Source organism: Carassius carassius, chromosome 41 (genome assembly GCF_963082965.1).
Source record: "Carassius carassius chromosome 41, fCarCar2.1, whole genome shotgun sequence".
NCBI lineage: Eukaryota > Metazoa > Chordata > Actinopteri > Cypriniformes > Cyprinidae > Carassius > Carassius carassius.
In genome coordinates this window covers 22804830-22830817 of record NC_081795.1, presented here as the reverse complement: position 1 = coordinate 22830817, position 25988 = coordinate 22804830, and the positions used below count along the sequence as shown (strand labels likewise).

At 39.7% G+C, this 25988-nt stretch overlaps 2 protein-coding genes across 2 annotated transcripts in view; both read right to left on the bottom strand.

Moving 5' to 3' along the window:
• Positions 1-5329: 5329 nt before the first annotated feature.
• On the bottom strand, positions 5330-7342 carry LOC132122970 (retinol-binding protein 2-like). Its single transcript, XM_059533502.1, has 4 exons — positions 7199-7342; positions 6081-6259; positions 5757-5858; positions 5330-5535 (listed from the first exon to the last, which is right to left on the bottom strand). Exons 1-4 carry the CDS (start codon positions 7269-7271, stop codon positions 5482-5484), a joined length of 408 nt encoding a protein of 135 aa, XP_059389485.1. The 5' UTR covers positions 7272-7342; the 3' UTR covers positions 5330-5481.
• An 8216-nt stretch (positions 7343-15558) lies between these two features.
• The window catches only part of LOC132122968 (bromodomain and WD repeat-containing protein 3-like), a 35474-nt gene continuing 25044 nt past the window's right edge, over positions 15559-25988 (bottom strand). The window contains exons 27-42 of the mRNA XM_059533500.1: positions 25809-25891; positions 25588-25699; positions 25446-25507; positions 25126-25281; positions 23872-23992; positions 23122-23247; positions 22961-23030; positions 22831-22884; positions 22474-22599; positions 22143-22295; positions 21888-22057; positions 21634-21776; positions 21204-21341; positions 20493-20807; positions 20242-20379; positions 15559-18090 (exon numbers count right to left, since the gene is read on the bottom strand). Coding sequence (XP_059389483.1) covers positions 16655-18090; positions 20242-20379; positions 20493-20807; positions 21204-21341; positions 21634-21776; positions 21888-22057; positions 22143-22295; positions 22474-22599; positions 22831-22884; positions 22961-23030; positions 23122-23247; positions 23872-23992; positions 25126-25281; positions 25446-25507; positions 25588-25699; positions 25809-25891 — 3403 coding nt within the window. The 3' untranslated portion in view covers positions 15559-16654. The remainder of the gene's footprint in view (positions 18091-20241; positions 20380-20492; positions 20808-21203; positions 21342-21633; positions 21777-21887; positions 22058-22142; positions 22296-22473; positions 22600-22830; positions 22885-22960; positions 23031-23121; positions 23248-23871; positions 23993-25125; positions 25282-25445; positions 25508-25587; positions 25700-25808; positions 25892-25988) is intronic.

Sequence of the window (25988 nt, the reverse complement as noted above, 5' to 3'; positions counted from 1 at the left end):
GATGTCTTTTCCACGATTTAAGGGAAGTCGTGGCCTAGTGGTTAGAGAGTATGACTCCTAATCCTAGGGTTGTGGGTTCGAGTCTTGGGCCGGCAATACCACGACTTAGGTGCCCTTGAGCAAGGCACTGAACCTCCAACTGCTCCCCGGGTGCTGCAGCATAAATGGCGGATTTGAACCCAGGGACAAGTTCAAGCTCAAACTGGTGTGCAGTTGGTAACTTTTGGCCCTCGTGTCTGGTGGAAGAACATTGTAGCCGGAGCTACTTCTCTCTGTTTACATCTATTGAGAGTGAGGAGTCACGTGCCGATTTGGGTTGATTTGGGAGGGGTCTGAGCCAGTCGGCCATGATGGTAGGACACGCTATCGGTTGCCAGGGGCATTTACCTCCACGCACACATATGGACATTGTGAATTATATTGTTTACGATGTAAGTCACCTTGCATTCATGCTGTTAATGACTTTAATCTAACCAGGACATTTACATCTTCCAATCACACATTTAACTACCTTAGCCAACCCATAACCGGTTTGTCCACTTTGCAGCCCCCAACACAAAAACCTGGTACAATATGTGTTATTGGGCTAAAATCAAATTATAACTAAACATACACAGCTTTAGCCTACATCAAAACATGTTGGAAAAGTTTGTGTACTGTGACGAGTGGGGCGGGGCCGAGGGATGTGGGAATGAGCGAGGCCGGTGGAGTGATTGGGAAATGAGCGATACCTGCGACCCACCACCGGTCTCGAGTCCCACAGAGGAGATGGAAGGATATAAAAATGGTCTCGAGTCCCACAGAGGAGATGGAAGGATATAAAACTGGAGCGACGACAGTGAAGGACGAGAGAGGACCAGGCCTGGGCTTTATTTTATGTTTTGGTTTTGATTTTGATTTGTGCGCATCAGTCGTCCGTGAGGGGCTGATGCGCTGTTTTGTGTTTATTTTTGTAATTAAAGTTTCATTTGATTGTCCGCCGGTTCCCGCCTCCTTCTTTCCGATGATTATGGAGATTTTATTATTACAGTGGTGCCGAAACCCGGGAAGGAAGAAGGACCGCCGCCGCCGCCATGCAAAAGCCCGTCCTCCACGCCGCTTGCGGACATCATCACCTCCCTCGCGGTCCTGCACCGCGAACAACACCAGGCCCTGCTGGACCTGAGGACCGACCAGGAGAGGCGCTTCCAAGCCATTGTCCAGGCCCAGCAGGAGGACCGTGAGAGGTTCCGGAGCTGGATCGATCGGGAGGATCGCGTCGAGGCCGCCGGGCCGCCCGCCGCGCCCCTGCATCTGCCAATGCACAAGATGGGGCCCCAGGACGATCCGGAGGCCTTCCTGGAGCTCTTCCAGAAGTTGGCGGAGGCGAAGCCCAGGTGGCTGCGCAACAACTCCCGGTGGAGAACCTCCTGGTCTTCGACGACCTGCAGAGGGCCATCATCCAGCGGGTCGGCCGGTCCCCCGAGCAACATCGCCAGCACTTCCGGTCCCTGGACTTCGTGAGGGCCCAACAGCTCCGGGACTCCTGCCGCAAGTGGCTACTGGCTGAGGGAAGTGACGTGGAGCATGTCATCGACCTGGTGGTGCTGGAGCAGTTCATCGCTCGGCTACCCAAGAAGACGGCCGAGTGGGTCCAGTGCCACCGCCCCACCTCGCTGGACTCGGCCATCCATCTGGCGGACGACCACATGGTGGCGTGCCCAGGGGTCGGCGAACCCCTACCCTCTAACTCTCTCTCTCCCTCTCTTCCCCCCTTCTCTCTCTCGCCCTGTCCCTCTCCCTAGGTCCCGGCCCTCCTCGAGTCCTGCCCCAGGGCCGGCGTTGCTGGCGTTGCGGGGATCCGGACCATTTTGTGGACAGGTGTCCAATGATGGACGTTGGGACAATGATCCGGATCCCGGACGCCCCGCAGGTCACCCCCGGTCTGGCCGGCGAATACCAAATACCTGTGAGTATCAAGGGGGGTATTTATCCGCCCTTGGTGGATTCAGGATGTAACCAAACCTCGATCCATCAAAGCCTGATTCAACCGGGGGCATTGGAAACAAGCCGCGTGGTTAAGGTGCGGTGTGTACACGGGGATATAAGGGAATATCCAGTAAGGCCTGTCGTCATCCAATTTCGGGGTCAAAAGCATAGCGTTGAGGTGGCAGTTAGTCCGCACCTCCGGCATCCGATAATTTTGGGTACAAATTGGCCTGCCTTCGGGGATCTATTGGCGTCATTATGCGCAGATGCCTCTTGGGGAAATAATGCACGGTTCGGGGGCGCGCGGGTGCAGGTGGGAGAAACTGAGCCGGGACCGCCGAGTCCTGCTTCAGGGGAAACGCATGGAATTGAGAGGTGGGACTCGAGACCGGTGGTGGGTCGCAGGTGTCGCTAATTTCCCAAGCACTCCACCGGCCTCGCTCGTTCCCACATCCCTCGGCCCCGCCCCACTCGTCACATGTACATTGAACATCTCGTTACAATCTAGTGTTTGTGAAACAGTCCCAGTTATTTAAGTTACTTTGTCATTTTGGTCAAGAAGTGTCTGCTAAATGCAATGTAACTACAACATGCTAAAACGCATGTGAATAAACTTACTTTGGCCAGTACAACGCTGTTTTCATCACCTGGAGGCTTGTAGATGACCAAATTCTGCACCCAGCCACAGCAGAAAGCCTCGTAACTTTCCAAAGACTTGTGGCTTTTAAACTCCTGCATTGTGTAGTAACTTACACCAAAAACAAGATAATTCACAATGTCCATATGTGTGCGTGGAGGTAAATGGTCCAGGTCTCTCTGCCATTCCACTGCAGGGAGCTCGTATGGGTCAATATTTTGGATGCCTGAGAGCTTCTCCAAATACCGCTGTTTTGCGCTTGGTGTAACCTAAAAAAAAAACTGTATTCCATTGTTCCTATGTGTTCCATATGTATCGTGTGGGGTACTGAAGCAGTTTTTAACGCAGCAGTAACTTCCAGGCATGGTAAAACAGTGCAGAATTGCGAGAACCTCCTCTACTACTGAGTTAACAACACATGTAAACAATCCTGTTTCACCGCCGGTGTCCTGCCAACATGGCGGAGAGGGAGCTATCGAGGGGAGGGGCTCTGTGCTATGACGACAACTCCTCACCTGTTCCTCACTCTCAATTGCGAGTCACGCAGGTAATGTGTTACTCTGCAGAGTTGCCGACCCCAACCAGACTAAAATAGTCTGAATATAAACACTTATTATAGGTGTACCGTAGTGATCCAGGATAAGAAAAATACACGGTTTGGAAAATGGATTCATGACCATATATATATATATATATGTGTTTTTCCATCATCGTTTATTAAAGGGTTCATTTTGATAGTCCTATTAACTTGTATTAACATGTTTATATTTGACTTTACAGGTATTTCTTGGATTATCATTGTTAAACATTCTCTGTAAAATGTAAGTCTCTTGCAGTCAGCCATTTGCTAACAACAGCACACATGCAAAATTCATACAATTTCTTTCATACAAAACCTCTTATTGAGAATTAACTGTAGTTCAGATGTTGATGTTTTATTGAAAATAATTAAGTTATTAATTAGGCCACTGTGATGATTACATCAACACTGATAAGTAACCAGCTTCATCTGATCAGATTTTTTTTTGCTATTTTTTGCTAATTTTGCTATAACAAATGTGCTTTACAAGCATACAGTTACAGCAGCTGGAGAAAAAACTGATGTTAACAAGTCAAGGGCCCAAATAAAACAAATGCTTTTCTCCACAACAGTGACTTTAAACATTATTGTTAATAAACATCAAGATCTAAACCTCAGTTAATATGTAGTAGGTTGTTTTGTATGAAATAAAGTCAGACTGGTTTGTAATCAGTGAAGATTCTGCGATCTAGAGAGATCTGTTAGTGTTTAATGTTCTGTTGCTGCCAGTCATGTGACGTTTTATTATTTGTGTTCATTTATTTACTTTTAAAGTGAAGGTGTCAGATTGTAATAATTTAGGAAATATCTGTAAATTAACTGATTAAATTATAAATGTGTTGTTCGCTTATGTAAATAAGGAGATTTTATTTTAATTTGAAGGTTTTTGTTTGGCAGCCTGTGCTACAAGCCATTTATTGATTATTTAGGAAATAACTGTAAAATAACAGTGGAGATTTTACTTTAATTTTATCATCTAATGGTTTTGTTATTGATTACAGATTATTTTGGTAATTATACAAACATTTGTTTGTAATTTAGGAAAACAACAATACAGTATAAAAATACAGTAATGTATAAAAAATGTGTATTACTGAAATTTGTTATTAATGTCATAATACTTAAAATAACAGCCTAGTAGTTAATGTAATGATACGGTTAAAGAGTTCCGACTACAATTTAAAAAAGAAAACAACCTGAAAAAAAACATCACAGTTATTTTCCGTAAAATTAAGATATTATTATCAATAGTGGAAACTGTTTTGCAGTATTTTTATTATTACAAAGTTAAAAAGAACAGCATTTTTTCAAAATGTTTTGTAATAATATATTGTTCAAAAGTCAGGATTTTATTTTATTTATTTTGAAAAACAATAAAAAAGAATGCTTTTACTCAGCTATGATGTGTTAAATTGATAAAAAGTTATAATAAAGACTTAAATTGTTAGAAAATATTTCTATTTAAAATAAATGCTGTTCTTTTTAACTTTATTCATCAAATAATCTTGAAAAAGTATCACAGGTTGCAGGAAAATATACAACTGTTTCCAACATTGATAATAAAGTAGTAGAATGATTTCTGAAGGATCCTGTGACACTGACTCTACAATTTTCATAGTCATGAAAATAAAGAAAACTCTTTGAATGAGAAGGTGTGTCCAAACTTTTGGTCTGTACTATATATATATATATATATATATATGTGTGTGTGTGTGTGTTTGTTTAAAGTACATTAAAATAGAAAACCGTTATTTTAAATCGTAATAATATTTTACAATATTACTGTTTTCTGTATTTTTGTTCAAATAAATGCAGCCATGAGGAGCAGACGAGACTTCTGTAAAACACATTATAAATCCTACTGATCCCAAACTGCTGAACAGCATTATATATTCATGACTTTAATGTTATTGAGCAAGGCATAAACAATATATTTCCTTAATTTGACTTTTTTCAGGTGACACATCATCAATATAAGCCATGTGTTGTAGGGGCTATATTAAACAATATGAATCATAAATCCTATCCAACGATATGAATCATATGAACTTTGATATACTGGTCTCAATAAAACACACCTATCTTTAGATTGCATTATGTACCTTTTGATAGGAGTTATTATTAATTATTAATTAACACTGAGATGATCAGAAACCTTTATTTGCTGTAATGAAATTCTCAAACATGGAGCACCAAATGAGTGTAGTTGGTTGAAGCTGTCCATTAAAATCGATTTAATAAATATACACAGCATAACACCAAACCCAGGTGGGAATATCCAGTTATTTATGGAGTATTAGTTTTTCTTCTTGAACACTTGATGGCAGAGTTTGTCCTGACAGTAGATGTCCTGAAAAGGGAGGGGGATTAACATGAAAACAATGCACTAAAATATTATATTTATTCATATACACTTAACAAAAAGTTCCATAGTATTATCAGTATATGGGTATATGACCATGGGATGTCATGTTTGCAAATAGAATGGTACATTTATATAATAATAATAATAATAACAACATTCAGTGGTCATTTATTGACGTGTACAGGTGTCCAGAGGATGTTCTTTACCAAGTGAAGCAGGTCTCCTTCAATCCATTGCCTCCAGCCACGGTTTTCCTTTTCTCCCTTTTGCACACACACTAGTTTATCACCCTCCCATATCACACGGGTCTGGAAACAAATATTTCATGTCATATGGGACACCCCCATCCACCTTCATGACATTCAGAACCAATCATTATTCTACTTAAATTTGAACATGGTATTACCTTCACTGCATAGTACTATAGACTATTCTTCTTATTGCAGATGAAGTCAGAACAAGAAGGGAAAAACTACAACACAGGGGTCATGTGACCCTGGTTTGGACTTTGTTGCATATTGGACGCCTACCTTAACAACTCTGTTGTCCAGGGCTTTTGTGTGCTCCTCGAACTCCTCCCCGATGGTGAAATCGACCTCATAGTTTCTGAAGGTGCTGAGTGTTTTGGTCTCAAATTTGTCTCCGTTCTGCACAATGACCTTAGTCTGCTTGAGATGCACTGCGATCTTCCGGGTGGCAAAGTCAATGTCTGAAGGGGAGGAATAGAAGGATCTAGTAAAGTCTCAAAAAGGAAAGATCAGCACGATCCAAGTAGAGATGTGTGAGGGCTTTGAAATCACTGGGGACGCTGTAGAAACAGGGACATAGTTCATCCAGTGATGCAAGGGACTGGCAGAAATATTCATACGCTGGGACAAAGGTGGCTCATCTCCCACCTTTATCAAAGTGACTGATAAGATACAGTACTATGACCTTTGACCCTGAAACAAGCAACCCATTTATTGATTCATTTCTGGCATTCAGATTTCTTCTTTTAAATTAATTAATTAATTAATTAACAATTACATTTATTTAGTCATTTATCTCAAGTTGCAATCTCTGGTCAGCATTTGTATTACTATTAAGCACAATTTTATTACTATTATAATTTTATTACTAGTAAGTACATGCAATAAAATCTGTTGCAAGATGCATATTCTTAATGTATGCAACCCCAGTGTATGCACGATGCATGAAACATCTTACACCACTACTTGTGCACTATATCCTCTTTTTCAACCTGATATCTGCAACAACTGCATTTTCATTTTCAAGTTTATGGTTTTTATATTTTATATCAAGTAATGCATTTTTTGTTTGTTTGTTATTTTAGGTGTATTTAATGATAATAGCCCATTTAAAGTCTTAATTATGAAGTGAGAACATGCATTCAAATCTTTTGCAAAATGAAAAAAAGTGACAGAAACAGACATGAAATGTCTACCTCTTTTTTGCATTACATGGTCTTCTTTAACCTTTGATTTTGCAACAGTTCATTTATGAATACTTGGCTATGGTGAACTCTGTCTGCTAAGAACAAGATAAGCTATATGTAGATATAAGAGCCTGATCTGCATCTCTGGTGTGCAAATGTTCCAGTCAATAACTTTAGGAATCCAGGAGGCATTCAGTAAAAGAAATCACATACCCAGAGCCTTCATGACATCCTCAAAGTTGTCATTGCTGACCATCTCCCACGTTCCATTGAAATCAGCCGGCATTGTGAAGCTGGAGGTCGTGTGTGTGTGTGTGTGTGAGAGAAAAGAGTAGAATGAGGTGAGCCACGGCCTTTTATTGCGGTGTGAGCGATCAAATGAACCGTAGGAACAGAGTTCTTTTGATAAGTCCCTTTATCTTCACTGAAGAAGGGGTGGACTTTATTAAGGGGATGTACTCGTGTCAGCATTTAATATGGTCTGAGAGAAAGATGTGTGTAGAAGTTGTGTAGATAGTGCAGTTGTCATGAAATTTTAAAGCTGTGATAGCAGTATCCTACACGTTGTCATGTTATAGTTCCTCATAACTATATTAATCAGCAGCTTTCAAATCGTCTTGTGGAATTATTGTACAGTGGAATTCTAACGTTTAGAACTATTTTCAACATTCTTTGGAACATTCCCTAATGTAAAGTCCAATACAAACTTGTGGAGTTCAACAACAGCTGGTATTACACCAAAAGGGGAACAAACCAAATACAAAAAAAAAAGACAATCTATTTATTTACTTATTTATTAATGTTTATTATTCATTTTTTTTAATTCATCTTATTACTCAAATCACTATATGGTGGTAGTTTTATTTGCAATTTAAATATTTGAATAAAAGTACAAAATATGGGCATTTTCACTTTCACAAGTGATTGTAGGTATATACAAAGTCTTACTTTATGTTTGAGATCAAGATGAAGAATTTTTTTTCTTTTTTTTAATTTGAAGGAAGTCTCTCATGCTCGCAAAGGCTGCATTATTTTTACATAAAAAGAAAAAGTACCAATTAAATTACAATAAAAACAGACTAAAATCCTGTTTTCTATTGTAATATATTTTAAAATAGATTTTATTCCTGTGATCCAAAGCTGAATTTTCAGCATCATTCCTCCAGTCTTCAGTGTCACATGATCCTTTAGAAATCATTCTAATATGGTGATTCGCTGCTCAAGAAACATTTCTGATTATTATCAATGTTGGAAACATTGATATTTTAAGCAGAACAATCTTTATGCATATCTTTCTCAAAGGAAAGGTCAAAAGAACAGCATTTATTTGAAATGTACAGGGTTTTTTTGTAACGATATGTCTTTAATGTCACTTTTGATTAATTTTATGCATCCTTGCTGATTAAAGGTATTAATTTATTATGAAAAAAAAATCTTACTTTTGCATTATAGTGTATAAGTTAATAAAAATGTTGTTGCCCATGTGCAATAAAATAGCAAAGTACTACAGTGATGTGACAGGAGTGAGGAATGTAATACTGTTTCACTTGCATTTGTGGATTTGTCATTGCCACTGTAACACTGGTGAAAGTATAGGGCCCATGATAAGTTAGCTCAGAGCAGATAAGTGTCTTTATGCTGCATTTGATCTCTGTCAGCATGAGACAAATCACACTTATTATCAGCTCAGCACATAGACAGGGCAGTAAAACGCTGTCTTTGATCATGAAGTATCAGCAGTCATGACATTAATGCAATTACTTTTCAGATTTTACCAGTGTATTCATACAGTGGGTATAGAAAATAATCACCATTTTTTTAAACCTTGGTAGTGCAACTGAAGCAAACAATCAACTATGGGTGGCAAGGCACTGTCAAAACATCTTCAGGATAAAGTTGTGGACAGGCACAAGTCAGGAGATGGATATAAAGTCGTTCAAGGGCTTTATCGATGCGTAGAAGCACAGTGAATTCTAGAAAAGTATTTGGTATAACACAGACCCTCCCTGGATCAGGATGAAAGAGGATGAAACTTGTCAGAGAGTCTACCAAGAGGCCTACAGCAACTCTGAAGCAGTTACAGGAATTTATGACAAAGAGTGGTCATTGTATGCATGTGACAACAATATCACAATTTCTCCACAAATCTGGTTTATAGGCAACAAAAAGCCACTCCCCAAGAAAGACCACATTCAATCACGAGTGAGCTTTGCCAAAACACACCTTGAAGATTCTGAGGCAGATTTAACTAAAATTAAAAAAACGATATGTCTGGAGGAAGTCCAATACGGTCATACAATGTGAAATGACTCGAAGACTGCAGTCCAAAAACAGTCATCATCAAATTGAACTGAACTGAAGAGCGGGCAAATATTGCAAAGTCTAGATGTTCAAAGTTAGTAGAATGGACATTTTACGACATTGAAAACTACTCAGAAAAACAAATAAATAATGAACTCTTATAAATTGATCATTTTAGACTGAATGATAAATCATAATAAGTGCAACAAATTTGCTTCCTTCAATAATAATATAAGTGTACAAGAGCAAAAAACAGAGATGAGAAGAGAGGTGACTGTATGCATATACTCAAGATCATGTAGGCTAAAGTTCAGTTTGCGGTCTGTGACATGTACTGTTGTGTAATTCTTCCTGTAAATAATATTACTGTGTAAATAACGACAACAATCATGCAGAGTCATCAATTATGACATTAGTGTTTCACATTTACCGCATTGCTCACAGTGTTAACAGTGCAACAGACAGTCAAATTTGGACAAATCAGACCAAATAATGAACCATGATAAACATTCATGCAATATTTAGCTTATGTTACACAATGGCGAAGTAAGTAAATTCATTTGGGTAAAGAAAACAAAAAACAAAAACAAATATGCATAAGCCTTATAAATTCTTTAGTTGTTTTTAGACATAAATGCTTAGTTTTATAAAGTTGTGAATTTGAATGTATACACATTCTCAAGGAAAACTTTTTGTAAAGATTATTTTTGGTTTAAATGTTGATTTTGAAATGTCAATTGGGTATAAAGTGACATTTGCCAAGTATGGTAACCCATACTCAGAATTGATGCTCTGCATTTAACCAATCCAAGTGCACACACAGCAGTGAGTAGAGAACACACACACACACACACACACACACACACACACACACTGTGAATACACACCCAGAGAAGTGGGCAGCTATTTTTTCCAGCCACCAGAGAGTAATTGGGGTTCAGTGCCTTGCTCAAAGGCACTTCAGCCATGGGTATTGAGGGTGGAAGAGAGCACTGTTCAGTCACTCCTCACTTTATTTGCAACAACAAATATGCATTTCTACTCAAAAGGTGTCCATAGGCAGCTGTGTTCTTAATACAATAAAAATATAAAAATTTAAACTACACAGTCTAAACTGAAATTAGTCCAACATAAAAGCATGAGAAGTATATAAGTACAGATGTTTCAATATGCCTCAAACATTCCAGAAGACCGTGAAAAAGTATTAAACAATTCAAGTATAATGGTTTCTATGGCACCAAGAGGTATAACCATTATGATACATCCTTCAGATAGATTCTTCCTTTTTAACAAATGGTTAACAACAACAAGAAAAAATATTAATAACTGAATCACACAAACTGTGCACCTGTTTATAAAGTACATTAATAATCTGTGTGTTTATGGTTGTGCTTGCAAGTTTGAGTTTTTGTTTTGTTTTGTTTGCGTATGCATGGTTGGGTTCGCAACTCTGTATGATTTTTTTTGTGTGTGTATGTGTATATAATATATTTATGTGTATCCCCATAAACTATCCAAAGGCTTTTCATTCAAAGTCTAACACTGAAGACCAGCTAGAAAAAGTGCTAATGCAAAAACTAGACGCATGAAATTTTCTTATAAACAGTGAATAACCATTTACAATGCATTACACTTGCAAAAGATTAAATTTGATAGGTGCTCACAAACTGTATTTTAATGCAGCCAAATTCTCAGTAAAACTGTTTTCACTGGTATATGTTTCTGTTTCTGTTGACTACATAACCAGCTCAGAGTCAAGACATGAATATGGACAAAATTACTAGTAACATTTGATATCTTCTTTAATACATAAGAAGCTCTTGCCCCCATCTAAAACCTTGGTAACACATTCTGTTTTAGGGGTGGGGTCTTCATAGCCTCTCCTTGTTACCTTCTAATTTCCTTTCCAATATGCACATTGTAGTAAAAGAACAATGGGTAAATGTCAAAGTCACCTTTATTTATATAGCGCTTTAAACAAAATACATTGCGTCAAAGCAACTGAACAACATTCATTAGGAAAACAGTGTCAATAATGCAAAATGATATTTAAAGGCAGTTCATCATTGGATTCAGTTATGTCATCTCTGTTCAGTTAAATAGTGTCTGTGCATTTATTTGCAATCAAGTCAACGATATCGCTGTAGATGAAGTGTGCAAGCAAGCCATGCACATTCATGTCACCAAGCATGCATTTATATTCCTGTCTGGATGTTTATATATGTTCATACATGTTTCATATCCTGCTTGCGTACAGCAATTGTGTGTTTGTCAGGGCTGTCAGGTGTATGATTATGGGACATTTCAGGCACCGCCGCCTTGGAGCGACTGTCCTTCTCTGGCTTACAGAACCTCACTGTTAGTTTATTGGGGAATCTGGGAGCTGTCCATGTCTTGTCCTATAGGTGGTCCTCGATGATGAAAGAGAAAAATAGGCTACTGTCATAAGCTAGGATACTGGATAGGATACTGTCATATGTTTCTCTGAAACATCGAGTGGAGAGATCCACCAGCTCTGCCCCACTTGCTGCACGAGAAGGGAATATTATTACATTTTTTCTTGGTGCCAGGTACATTATGTTTGAGACTATCACATCTTACAAACTAACAAATCCTAATATTTAGTATTTGTGCTAAATGTGCTCCATATATCTATTTAGGGAAAAAGAGATCAACCCAGCAGTATCAATGAAGAGTGACCAGTTGAAGATGGCATCAGAACAATTCAAACATGCAGACATTCATGGTGCTTTCTGTGGTGGGAGGTTGTGTGCTCAGGCTTGACCTGTAGGGCCTCACTGACAGTGAGAATAGGCGCATCACAGGCACCCCGATAGAGGCTCTCTTTGGCCCCACCATCACATTGATGCAGCAATGATCCAATGACAAGAAGGAAGAGAATGAAGCTTTCAAGCTATGCCTTCCCAGGAAGGAAGCTCCACGCCAAATGCCCCCTGCATTTGACTAACCCCCCGTTACGGGACGACAGTTCCAACAGGGCAAGAATAGGCCCTGCAACAGACCCCTCCACGGCAGAGTAGCCCACCAAAGCCCTGGGACAAAACGACTCCTGTCACATCCTACCTCCACTGACTCAAAACTCAAGCAGTGATGTTCAGCCGATACGGACACAGAGTCTGCAATCACAGGCCAAAAACTAATCAGAATTTCTTCCTGTCCCAGATCCCCTGTTCGAAAGACAGAAAGTCACTTATGTAGGGGTCAGCCCCCCTCCCGAGGCTGCCCAGCCTATGTGTACAGTGGACATTGTGTGTTCTCCCCCAACATTCAGTGGGTCTGTTGTGATGAAAAGTGCACACGCACCTCTCACCCAAATAATAAAGGCTTCAGCTGCTGTGTTACCCAAGAAAAAACACACAAAAACCACATTAAAACTAGATGGCATCTTTTTTATCACAACAGTTATCTCTTCTCATACGGAAAAGAGTTTGGCTCACATTCTGAAAGACGTTTTACTCCTGTTATTTTCTAGACAGTTCTCTCCATCCTATTCTGGATCTCTGAGTGTTGAACAAAAAAAAAAAAAGAAAATAAGATCTCAGAATGTAAACACAGTTCTCTCTTACGTTCAGTAAATCAGAATTATTGGTTCACATCAATCAATCTGAGATGCCTTTTTCCATGTAAGCATTTATCCTTCGTACAGGAATTTATTTTTGCCTACCAAGGCGAGTGCTACGAATTCATAGTTCTCCCCTTTGTGATCGCTCTCAGCTGAGAATCTTACAAGGGTTAAGATTCTTGAAGGCAGACACACTAACATAGCTGCTAAAGAATTATGCTACACTAGTACCTTCAAGAATTGTTCTCCCAACAAGAACTCTGGTCAAGCTAACTTATTTGATGTATTAGGGAATCTAATACTTTGGTGAGCCACCCAAACCACTGCTTGGCCAAATACAGCAAAAAATAACAGACGATTGGCTGATTATAGCAGATTCAAGAGAGAAAGTGATGCAAAACACTGCTTGTGTGCGCGCTCATGTCACTGCTGCTTATTTTCATAGTGAATATGAGCTAAAGCAATTTCACTCCTGCCCAGAATTAGATATTTCTGGGTCTGGAGCTAAATTACATCACAATGCACGTGTGCCTGTTGCAAGAGCGCATTCTCTCCTTCATGAACTGCCTCGCACAGTTCAGGGAAAGAGCGAGGTTACAATTTCGCACGTCTCAGACTACAGGGTCTTATGACTTTGGCTGTCCATGTCCCGCCTCTGGGCCTTCTGAAAGAGAGTGTTCATTGGGTTGTTTTAATCTATTCATCTCAGCTCCTTATGCAATATCTGCCACTCTGTCACAGTAACACACTTATGAAAAGCAGGACTGCGCCACTGGAGAAATGCAGTGTTTTACACTCAGGGGACCCCTCTCAAGGCCATTAAGTGGCAGAAATGGTAACGACAGATGTGTACTTAACAGGATGGCAAGCCACCCAGGAGGGCAGAACAGTGAACGGTGCATGGCCATTCACACTCCATTCAGCCCACATACATTATTTGGAGCTCTTTATTGTTTGGAAGGCTCTGAAACAGCCGTGGCACATATCAACCGCCAAGAGGGGATGCATTTCTCAAAGATTCATGCTCTAGTTTACAAGCTGTTAGTATATAGCAGATATATCACACTTTCTGTCAATTACAGGCGACTCATGTACCAGCCATTTTGAACAGGGACGCAGACCTTTTGTCAAGAGGGAACCCACTTTTCGGTGAATGGCGCCTTCATTCCCAGATAGTGGGTCCGCTGTGGAAGAGGTTCGGTCAGGCGGCCGTTGATATCTTCACCTTGCCCAAAAACGTCCATTGTCCTATGTTCTTCTAACTCTAACTATGGGACATGGATGCCCCCTCAGCATGGATGCACTGGTCCCCCCGGCCCAATGTGCTGCTCTCTACATTTCCTCCGCTCCGTCTGATAACTCCTACTCTGGTCAGGATGAAAGAACAAAGCCTGATCCTGATTTTAATAGCACCAGATGGCCTGAATCCCCATGGCTGACAGAGATAATCTGCTTTTGTATGCCCAGTCATGACCCCTCCCACTATGCATAGACCTCCTGTCCCAAGCAAAAGGGGAAATCTATCATCCTTACCTGGACACAGTGGCCCCTGTGCCTAGCCGGTTCAAAATGCTAGAGCTTCTTCTACACACTCCTTTTATGATTGGAAGAGATGTATTTGAGGAGTATTGCAAAGGGGCACAAGCTGATATCGTGCCAGTGGCTAATGTATATATACATATATTTTTTCTAAGACCTTAACCATTGTGGAAATTTTTTTCCACTATTAAGGCCAATTTAATGGCATGGCTGCATATCATGTTGACACCACTACGGTGGGGCAAAACCCCCTTATTCGTAGATTTATGAAGAGCGCCCACTGCTCTCTTCCAGTCACTATAAGAGCAGTTACAGGACAGGACCTCTACTCTCCAGCAACTGGGAGATGTCTCCCTTAAGCTTCTGTCTTTCAAGACAGCTCTACTACTGGCCTTTTTGTCAGCCACATGGTGACACTGACCAACATGTCAGTTATTTGCACACACTCTCAGTTCATCCCTCGTGCACTAACTACATTATTACCCGAAGCTCAAAATTGTAATTGTAATTGTGCAAAATGCAGGATTTAATGCTAACTATTTTCCAAAGGTTTTTGAGATTTAAAGTTTTAACATTTTGTAATTAATCACTTACCCCCATGTCATTCCAAACCCATAAAAGCTTAATTTGTCTTCGGAACACAATTTAAAATATTTTGGACGAAAATCGGGAGGCTGTCCCATATACTCCCAAGTAAATTACACCGTCATGGTCCAGAAAAGTATGAAAAGCATCATCAGAATAGTCCATCTGCCATCAGTGATTCAACCGTAACGTTATGAAGCGACGAGAATACTTTTTGTATGCAAAGAAAACAAAAATAACGACTATTCAACAATTCATCTCCCGTCTCTCCACATTGATGTGGAGATGAATTGCTGAATAAGGTCGTTATTTTTGTTTTCTTTGCATACAAAAAGTATTTTCATCATTCGCTCGCACCTGGAAAAACTGCAAATCAATTTACATTTAATCTTCCTATTTATTTTATGATTTCTATGTTGGGAACATGCAAGTAGTAGAAATAAACTGTACATCTACTCATGATCAATTATAAATATTAAGAGAAATGTGAGATTTGCCTTTCATCTGTCCTGTATTAGCTTATTTCTCAAGCAAATGAGTTCCAATAAAAAAATACAATTCCAAATACAACCTGAAACAGTACTTTATTCATAGGAAGTCATCCCTCTCTCACTTGAGCGGCCAACAGGCTTAACATCCTCAGTGAATCTTGTATTAAAGAAGCTCTTGCGAAAAAGACATTAAGCAAAATGCCAACTTACAACTGCATTACATAAACTGCGATGCACAATTCAAAGACTGTGTACAAAAGTTAATTGCGGTTCATAAGTTAAGTCTGAAAAGGAATTAATACTGAAATTATGCAACACAAATCACTAAAACATCTTCCCAATATGAGAAATCACAGTACTTTGCTGGAAGTACTGATATGATTTACTGTACTTAGCAAATAGGTACCAAATCATAGTTCATGGCATGGCAATGCATTTCATTCAAAGACAAAAAAAAAAGTAATGCTTGAAAGAGAAATTTAAATATACAACACTTTGCTACAAACTGGTTCTCAGAAACCTGGAAATATAGTCAAAGAAAACCAAACAATGTGGAACCAAAAGGTGACGGGAAGAAAAACTTTTGTACATTTTGGCTCAATGATCCCTTTAACAGTGACAATACAGAATTTGTGTGTCAGAGTCAAAGATGACTTGTTCATTTTTGTAAAGTGTGTTTGGACTTAAATGCTCATGTCAAAAATATGACACTACAATCCTAGAGCTAAAAATTGAAACAAAAAATAAATGCAAGTCTCAGAATATGGTAAACGTAGTTGACCCCTGAGTTTCTAATGCAGAACTAGTGTATAAAATACCTCATTACAGTGTGCCTTTTAGTGCAAGCCAGCAAATATGCTCAATTAAACAGGAGGTATATTAAGATAGCACCCAAGCAAACAATGCTCCTCTATGCGGTCTTTCCTGTTGGCCGAATCACAGAGTGGGGCTGGTTTGAACAGCCAAACCAAGTAGACCAAATACATCTAATTTATAATTCATTTCTGTTTTTCTTTTTTTTATAGAAAATATAAATATCCCTGAATGAAACTGATTCACAGTATATTGAGGACTCCAGTGCTACTACCATCGTTTTTATGTTGGGACAATCAAGTGTGTCTTCAAGATCTCCAGTTAGTGTCTCTTGCATGGCTCAACAGTCCAAGTCCTTCACTCGCTGTCTTGGTAATTCACAGTCCGCTTTCCTCTGTTCCTGGTCTGGATGCGCGTGGCTCTTCGAGGTTTCCCATATGACACGTCGCTATCCTCATCGGAAACACCCCTCTGAAGTTTCCTGGAGCGTGCCATTCCTCTGTCATGATTTCTTAGCCTTCTCTTTGGACTGTTCTGTGAACCTGAGCTGGTGTCTGATGCAGACTCCCCAGACTCTTCAATCTCAGAGTGGCTTCCGTCATCATCGCTGGCACCGTCATTGCTTCCTTCCTCACTTTCACTTTGCTTCCGTCGTTGCCGGGTCGCTTTGAGAAGCTTCTCCTGAGACCATTGCTCCCGACCATTCACCGATTTGCACCTAGCTCCAGAGTCACTCTCAGAGTCTGTTGAGCCCGCCAAGCGCTTGTAGAGTTTTACATGCTTTCTTTGAGGTGTCCTGCACTCATTTCCATCCCTGGTCCTACTACTTTTGTTGTCTGTGTCTTCAGACTCCGAGGAGCCACCACGTTTTCTTTTGGAGTTACCACCTGATGGTTTTCTTGCCTGGGAGTTGGCCCTCTCCTTGCTCTTTCCATTCTTCGATTGCATCTCCATCTCAGGACTGAATTCTTCATCCGAGTCCTCCATAATGTAGCTCTTCTTGGGAAGAATTCTAAGAGAGATTCCTTTGGATGCAACTGTAAGGCAAGGCTTCCTCCTCAGATGCGCCTTATTGTCTTCTTCTGATGCGTCGCTCTTTTGCCATTCATCAGAGGAAGTATCCTCCTTTTTCCTCCGTCTTCGGTCTACCTTCTCTTCACTTTCCGAACTGGAGGCATCCGACCTTACATCAAGCTTCTTTTTGCGAGCGTTGGACACACACTTTCTGTTTCTGAGTGACCTTCTTTCTTCGCCATCACTTTGATTCTCTTTGTCTTCTGATTTAATTCTCTTCCTGTGAGCAACAGATTTTTCTGAAACATCACTGGGCTCTTCTGAGTCCTGGGTGGTTGACATTAATGCATCTGTGACTGAGGTTTTTTTGTGGGTAACTTGCTGTTTTGTGGCAGGGGTGTGTTCTTGGCTTTCTGATAGTGCTTTACTCCTCTTCAGCTCTTTTGCATCCATCTTCCTTCCATTTTGATAAGGGTGCTTTTGAGTTCTGGGCTCCTCAACATCCTCATCAGAACTCTTTTCAGAATCATGCTTGCTTGGCTGGTTTTTCTGACGTCGGTCTCTGGAGCAATTTTCTTCTTCAGCATCCGTGTCGTTCAATTTTTTTATTTTACTGACAGCAGCTTTTGCTGTCTTCCTGGTGGACTTCCGCCTGACAATGAGATCCTCGTCTGACTCCCCATTCACAGTTTCATTCTGACTCTCCCCATCATCTGTGTTGTCTTCACTTTTCACTCGTTGTCGTTTGGTGCTGTGTCCATTAATGATTGGAGACGTTTCTAGAAGTGGAAATACAGAAATAAGAAAGTACAGTCTACATCTTTACAATACTGAAATCCACCTTTCTTTACTGTCAGTGACCCATTTATGCTTAATGTTAATGGCCTATACTTCAAATTTTATAGAGGAATGACTGGATTGTGCAAAGGTGGTTATACTTTCATCTTTCGTAATCAGGCCACTTTTATTTGAGCCTGTACAAGTGGAGTAAATTGTTATGGGTTATTATCGTTAATGGTTTAGTTTACCCCAAAATTACATTTGTTTTACTCACCCCTGAGGAATTCTAGGTGTATGTGACTTTCATCTTTCAGACAAATCCAGTCGGCGTTATATTAGAAATGGACTTTGATACAAGTAATTCCCCCAGAACTGCATCATTTACAACAGTGAGCGCAAGCTAGATTTAAGTGATTATTTAATTTTGAATATGGATATTGTTCTTACAAAAAACATTGATTTGCAACCGGAGGCCTTTGTTCACCCCCGGAGCCGTGTGAGACACTTTTTTTGTGGATGGGCACTTTTTATTTAAAATCTTTTCGACTGAAGCAATACAACACCCGCTGACTGCAATGATAGAGCTTGAAAGATCAAAAACAATTTTTTATATAACTCTGACTGGAATCATATACACCTAGGATGCCTCTGGGGTCAATAAAACAGAGCTTCATTTTCATTTTTGGTTGAATTAACCCTTTAAGATGACAGACTTAACTTTCTTCTTTGGAGTAGAATCCTTAATCAGTGTTTAATATTCATTAACCAAAAATCTATTTTATCTTATCATTATAACATAAAAGTTCTTTAAAATTGTGTCTTGCAGCATTGCTTTGGCAAAGTATGTCAGAAGAATCAAAACCGAAAGCACAATATGGCTTTATCCCCAGAAAAAGTATGTTTGCTCTTTGTTTCAAAGTGAAGTGCACGCTTTGTTCACGCGATCAGATCATGAACCAATGTTTTCTGCATTTCAGAATAGCTCAGTTCACAGTGAATGAATGCAGCGTACTCCAGCATATTATTTTAGTGTGCATTTGAGAACGCAACGGGAGCCAATTAAAAAAATTCCCAGATTAATCAAATATAAATATTTGAGGAGGGGGTTATGCGAATGTATCTCTGAAGGGAGCTTACAGTCTTCAGAAAATTTTAGATGGTATTTTCTAATTTTGCCTCGGCATAATGCACGTTTAAGCAGGGTTTCTATTTGTAGCACGGTTTTGATTACAGCGGTAACCAAGGAAACTGGTCCATAAGCCCACCTGCTGTCATGAGAGTGAATTCGCATTCAGTTGTTTTTTTAAGAGCAGGTTTAATGTAACTTCACAAAGAAAGTCAGGGCATTCGGTTTTGCTTTAAATACTAAAATTATACAATGAAATTGAAATCAAATTCTACATGCGTATTATCATTGTCACGATTAAAATGCAGTGGATGCATCTAATTTCAAATGCCAAAAGGTATTTTTGGTTTATTAAATAGGTTTAGATGTTGTTCTTAGATGTAGGAGCAACAGCCTGTTTTTGCAAAAACAGTTACATGGCCTGTAAAGAATATTTATGGCCAGAAAGTTAGTTTAAGGCCCTGCTTGTAAATGTAGAAATTTTTAAAATTATACAAATTTTACAAAAGTAAAAGTATTAAAAAGACAAAAGTATTAAAAATGATATACTGTAAAGTAAAATAATGTACCAATAAAATTTTTGGTTTAATTTATTTTGCAGTGCAATTGTTTTTTAATATATGGCTATCACTGTAAAATGAATAATATAAAAATTACATTATTATTATTAAATTCTAACTTGTTTGGCTTCTTATTCCAGTGTGGATGTAATTTAGACTGAGAAAATATAAATCACAGTTAAAAAGACGGTTTAGTCCCCTTTAAAGTTCACTGACTTTTCTCTTTGTCAAGTTTGCACGCTGAAAATGTGTTGGAGCTATTAATTCTGAACTCTGCAAGTGCACCAGATGAAGGAATTTAACTTGAAAATGTACAAAATTTTCTCCCAGAGGGGCATGCCCCTGGATCCCCAGAGAGGAACCAAGGTCCACCCACCACAGTCTTACAAAATCTAGTGGGTAACACTGCTTAATGATCCCAGGAATGGACAGGTCAACGATGGTTGGGATTCGACCAAACGCACCCTTTTTCTCTGCTGATCGTCTACATGGTCTGCGCCCAGCAGCTCTATTCTCCACTTTGCTTTGAGAAGATGTATGACTTTCAGCGCTGGCATCACTTTTCTCTTCTTCACTGGCTGAAACATCACTTTCATTTGACACTGTGAGAAGAACAATAACAATAAAAGGAGGGAATGCACATTTAAGTTACATTAGATTTTTTCCCCCCCTCCTTTTTACACAATTTCAATGTAAGCTGTGTAGATGTTTTTACCTTCTTCCTCTTCTTCTGAATCAGAACTGCTCTGAATGACAGCAGAGCGTTTGCTAGCACGAGTCGCAGGTCGGGTGCTGCCGCCGTGACCCTCCTCATCAGAGCCTTCATCGTCTTCCAGGATATCCATGAGTTTCATCTTACTGACTGCTGCCATGGCGGTCTTGCGGGTCCTCGGCCGGCGACTGACAGATGACAAGGACTCATTTTCTGAGGCGTCAGAGCCTTGTGATAGCTCTGGGTCTGAATCGTTGCAGGGCCGTGCTCTCTGGCGCTCGTGTGACCTGCTGTGCCCATTTATCTTGGCATGGCCCTCTAAGATACATAAGGATCCAGAAGTCAAGGACACATCGGGCAAAAGGTTATTTGTGACCCTGGGGCATAAATCCAGTCATAAGTAGCACGGGTAAATTTGTAGCAATAGTAAGGCGATTTTCTTAATTTAGATTGTTTTTGAACCCTCAATACATAAATATATAAATATTATCCTATTCTAATAAGCCATACATCAATGAATAGCTTATTTAGTCAGATGTACAAATCTATAATAAAAAACGACCCTTATGACTGTTTTGGTGGTCCAGGGACAAATTTACGTACAGGTTCAAAAGTTGTAATGTCATTTTCCACTGACTGAAAGTGATTGAAATTTCTACGAACCACAAACAATCATACACAGAAGGATTGAACTTTTTGTCTAAAGGGTCCCACCATGTCTCCCTTTTGCTCCATTATTCTGTGCAGCTCTTCTTGTGGCTCTAGTCTCTCGCCTGAAGACACGAGACGAGGATGAAGGTTCCTCATCCTCCTCCGACAGACTCGGAGACTGCTTGCTGTCACGATCAGACCCTATAACAACAGCACAAACTGTCTTTAGCACCTAGCAGTCCCTGCAGCTTCCCATGTAATAAAAGGAATAGTTTACACTATAATCAGAGACGGACCAATTTTCTACTTCATTAATTGTTGTCTTAATATCTGGTCAAATGATAAACGGCTGTTGAAGTACTTTCTCCACTTCTTAAAACCAAGCTGAATGATTCAATCACAATTTAGACTGATCTGGTTTTTCTCAAGTCTGCTGATAAAAAACACTTTTTATTGCTTTTGGGTCCTTTTTTGAAGAAGAATCATTTCTTACCGGATGAAGATGAGCCACTCCGACTGAAGATATCCTTGGCTTCGTTGACTCTGCGGCGCTCTGGTCCAGACACTTTGGCTGAGGTAGATTTGGCTGTAGACTGTTCTGTGTTTTCCTGAGTTTTAATAGTAGCCCTCTTTTGACTATGGTCAGGAGAAATAATAAAAAGAGAGATTTGTTTTTTGAATGCACACTATTAATGAGAAAATTAATCAATAGTATTAGAGAGAACAGCAAGAACAGATCCAGCATACCGTGTGGATCCTTGTCTTGAAGGAGCCGACTCCTGATGCTGCAGCTTCTTCCTGAATCTCTGACTGCGCCGCAGCTTCAAGCTGCTTTTGACAGCAGTCTTATAGTCAGAAATTATTTTGCTTATGCTCTCCTCGAAAAATGCTGACAGTCGCAAAGTCATGCTGTAAATCTGTCAAATCAAACCGCACAAGAACATCAACGTACAAGAAAGAAGGCAGAAAGAGACGAGATTATCCAAGACATGAATGCATTACCTTTGAGCGTTTGTTTGGCGTGTAGGCTTTAGCATTGGCAAAGATAAGCCTGGTGTCCTTGCAGAGATCTATGGGATTTTCATAGCGGTCTTCTTCAAGAGTCTGCCGCACTGTTTCAAGGTCCATAGGGGTGTCGATAATATTACAGTAATCCTGGAGATACAAAGATGACATATTACCATCACCAAACCATCGTTAACTACTGGTGAACATGCGACAACAACAAATCCACGTCCCGCTTCTACTGACAATGCTTGATCCCACACCTCCAGATTAAGACTGATATCCACTTCCCTAACATTATTCCATTGACTGTTTCTTGGATACTCACTGGATATTCTCTCTGATCTACAGGATTGCGGAAAGGCTCTGAATCCTCACACTCAAACATGTAGTCCAGCAAATGTTTGCAGTGGTCCTTCCACGCGTCCCTGTCCAGCACAACCTCCTGTGATGGCTGAAGAAATCAAAACAGGCGGCAGTGTCTTCAACACATTCATTGCTTTCATCTGAAACTGTGCGTTTACTGCTGGGGTTGGAATATTTAATAACAAAAGGACAGATATACTAGAATAATCAACAATGTAACATGATCCCTACTGACATTTCTACCGGTGTGCAAAATATGCCATCATTCCTTCCAGAAATTGCCATTACAGTATGGTTATATTTCTATATTTTACACTACCTGGCGAAGTCTTTGTACTGCGGAGGTTCCAGGTGCGTCAATGTCATACATGTCCTGAAAGACACATCTGAATCAATCTCAGGTTTTACAGAAAGAGCAAAGAAAATACAGGTGGAACAAATTCACTCACCTCATCCTCAGAGTACTCCATGTTTTCAACGGCATTGTAGATCTCCATAATATCGGTACAGTGGGGTTTACTGTGGCCGGGGAGAGGAAAAAAAATAAAAAGTTCTTTCAATTAAGGAGCAAAACATAAATATCACAAAGGGATCTTCACTGAAGACCAACCTTACGAACTTCAGAAGAACATTTGTTATGATTTTTGCAGACTCTGCAATCTTGCTGCGCGGCTCGTTGAAAGTCTTGGCATTTTGTTCAATGTGTTTTACATCCCAGATCAGTGCAGACAATCTCCTAAAAACCCAGGACATGTTAAAACACACCAAAAAATAGACATAAACAAAAAAATAAATAATAAAACATTCAAACTCTCATTCACTCATTCCATTCATTTTCTTTCTGTGGAACATAAGCTATTTTGAAGAATGGTCAGACTGCTCTTTTCCGTACAAAAACTGATCCTAACAGTATCGAGTCTAATGGGGTTAACATGCATGCATGTTCAGGTCTTTTTGCATGTCAAGCAAGCAGTCGAGCTGCCAGTGACAATATTTGATGACTGATCAATGTTTATATGCGTAAAAGCCTAAATTAAATCTGTTTACATAAAGTGTATCTTTAGCAGATCTGAATTAAACCACTCAATTCATTTAGACTGCTGACAACTGAACTTTTTGAGTCAAAATCTTGGTGGTAAAGACATTAAATTCAGAGACAGAAATCACAAAAAAAAAAAACTCAATGATTAATGAATGTCTTATGGGTTATGTGGAAAAGAGCAACATGAACGTTCTTCAAAATGTCTACTTTTGTGTGCCATGAATCAAAGACTTTCATACAGGCTTAGAAATGTTATGGGGATGAGTGAATGGTGATCATTTGGATTTTTAGGTGGACTACACCTGTTACGCCACAAACCTGTAGAAGTTGTGCTTGAGCCGCAGTTTGATGGTGTTAAGGTCGGTGGGATATGCAATGATAGCACAATATGTAGGATACTGAATGAGGTCGACCGGACCAGAGAAAGGTGCTGCGATATCTGTCACAAAGGGTCACATTTAACAGGTGATATTTTCTGTCATTATTTATTCACCCTCATGTCCATCATTGATCTTTGCAACACAACGGACTACAGTCAAAATCAGCGCTGCTAAAAGAAAAGCACTCTCTCTACATAATCCATTCACCATTTGAAGACATTTTTTGTTTGTCTGAGAGGACCATACTGTACACAGTTTCGGTAATGACAAACAAGGGTGTAAAAATAAAGACACTAAATTGTTCTGTGAGTGCTTGTTATTAAATAGTACAATTTAATTATTCAATTTTGATACCATTAAAAACAAACTTATTTCAATTGTAGTCAACTAGTTAAGTATTTAAATAAATAAATTATTTATTTCAGTACCCCAAAAAGTACTAAAATGTGTTACAATAGCCATTTTATAATATAGCAGAAATGGATAAACTAGGGAGCTGAAATGGCAATTGAGCTAACGAGTCGTCCTCTGCTGCCATCTTCTGGTTATAGTGCTCATTTCATCTCATTTTCATCTTAAAAGTCTTTGTTTTCCACCAGGAGACATATTTTACCAATACCATTATGATGTAAGTTATGACAATGTTTAGTTGTAAGCATTTGAAATGTAAAATTAGGTGTCTGGGAATCCTCCTGGGATTTCCAGTGTCAGCATATAAAATATGTTAATAACATGAAAATATGTGAATGCTGTTTTCATTATTTGCGACGTTGCAATTATTTTGTTTCTCATTTCTGAAACGGAGGCGGCAGGAGAGGTTTCTGTGAGGGTCTCAGTAGTCTCTAGCTATATACAGCACACCGTCAAACGACGTTTCACAGGAAGTTTGCGAGCTGGCTTATCTCTATGCGGAAGATCTAAAGCACGCTTCGTGCAAATGCTCCATGGAAGATTATTATTTTCAATTTTGTCCATACATTGAAAGTCTACATAATCCTAAATAAACAAATACGGATTACTTTTACAACATTTTAAGTCGTAGAGAGACAAAGTTCTTAAGATGTATAAAACTCACGGGATTGCAATGGCATTAGGGCAAGTAAAAATAGTTATTTTTGGTTGATCTATCCCTTTAAGTCCAAGTGGCCACAAAACAAAAGTGGGGGGTGGGGGATAAAATAGGATAACATACCCACAGTCACAAGCTGTTCTATGCCTGTAATGATACGTGCACTCTCTTGGTCTCGACCCTTTTTCCCCCATTCACCCTCCTGAGATTTATACAGGATATCGATCATCTCCTCATCGCTCACTGGCACTCCTGCACTCTCCGACTCCGGCTGCTCAGCTGCAGAAACACAAATGACCCAATAAACACACCACTTGCTTTAGAGCAAAGACCAGTGATATGCAGATGTCATATCAACTGGGAAAAAAAATACTAATAAAACGGCTAGATTCATGCACTGTGTATCAGGTTTAAGACAATGCTAAAGCGGTCAGCAGCAGTACCGTTTTCAGGAATAGCCTCCACATCCCATGGACTCAGCTTTTCTGTCTCACCATTGTCCCACCTTCAAAAACATGGAGTTAAAAACATAGTCCATGCCAAACGAAATGGAGCAGACCATCCAATAATTCAGTTTAGACTAACTTGACTTTGAAGCACTGAAAAAGGCTGTCGGGATATTCGGACTGATATGGTTCCTGACAAACTATGGTCCCAAACCACCAGGCGTCATCGATCACGGAGCGAAACCGATCATCTACAGAAATCAAAGCACAAAGAACAGGACAGACATGACTCAATGTTTTATTTCTGTAGAGAGCTGAAACTCTCTCGACTCTACTCTCGGGTTATGCCTCCAAACGTACTCGATCTCCACGCTCTGTTGCGTGCCTCGTCGTAGCTTTGACGCAGCACAAGAAAATCGATTACATCCGGCATATCATGATATCTAAAAAAAAAAACACCAAAATTTACACATTTGTTTAGAAATCTGCAAGCAGCAGCATCTTTGCCAATCTTACATTTATTTCAATTTCATATCTCGC

Excerpts from the sequence above, each read along its gene's own strand:
- LOC132122970 (XM_059533502.1), bottom strand. The coding sequence starts at position 7,271 with ATGCCGGCTGATTTCAATGGAACGTGGGAGATGGTCAGCAATGACAAC. Across the intron at positions 6,260-7,198 it reads GGATGTCATGAAGGCTCTGG|ACATTGACTTTGCCACCCGG; the intron begins GTATGTGATTTC and ends CCTCCCCTTCAG. Across the intron at positions 5,859-6,080 it reads TGGACAACAGAGTTGTTAAG|ACCCGTGTGATATGGGAGGG; the intron begins GTAGGCGTCCAA and ends ATTTGTTTCCAG.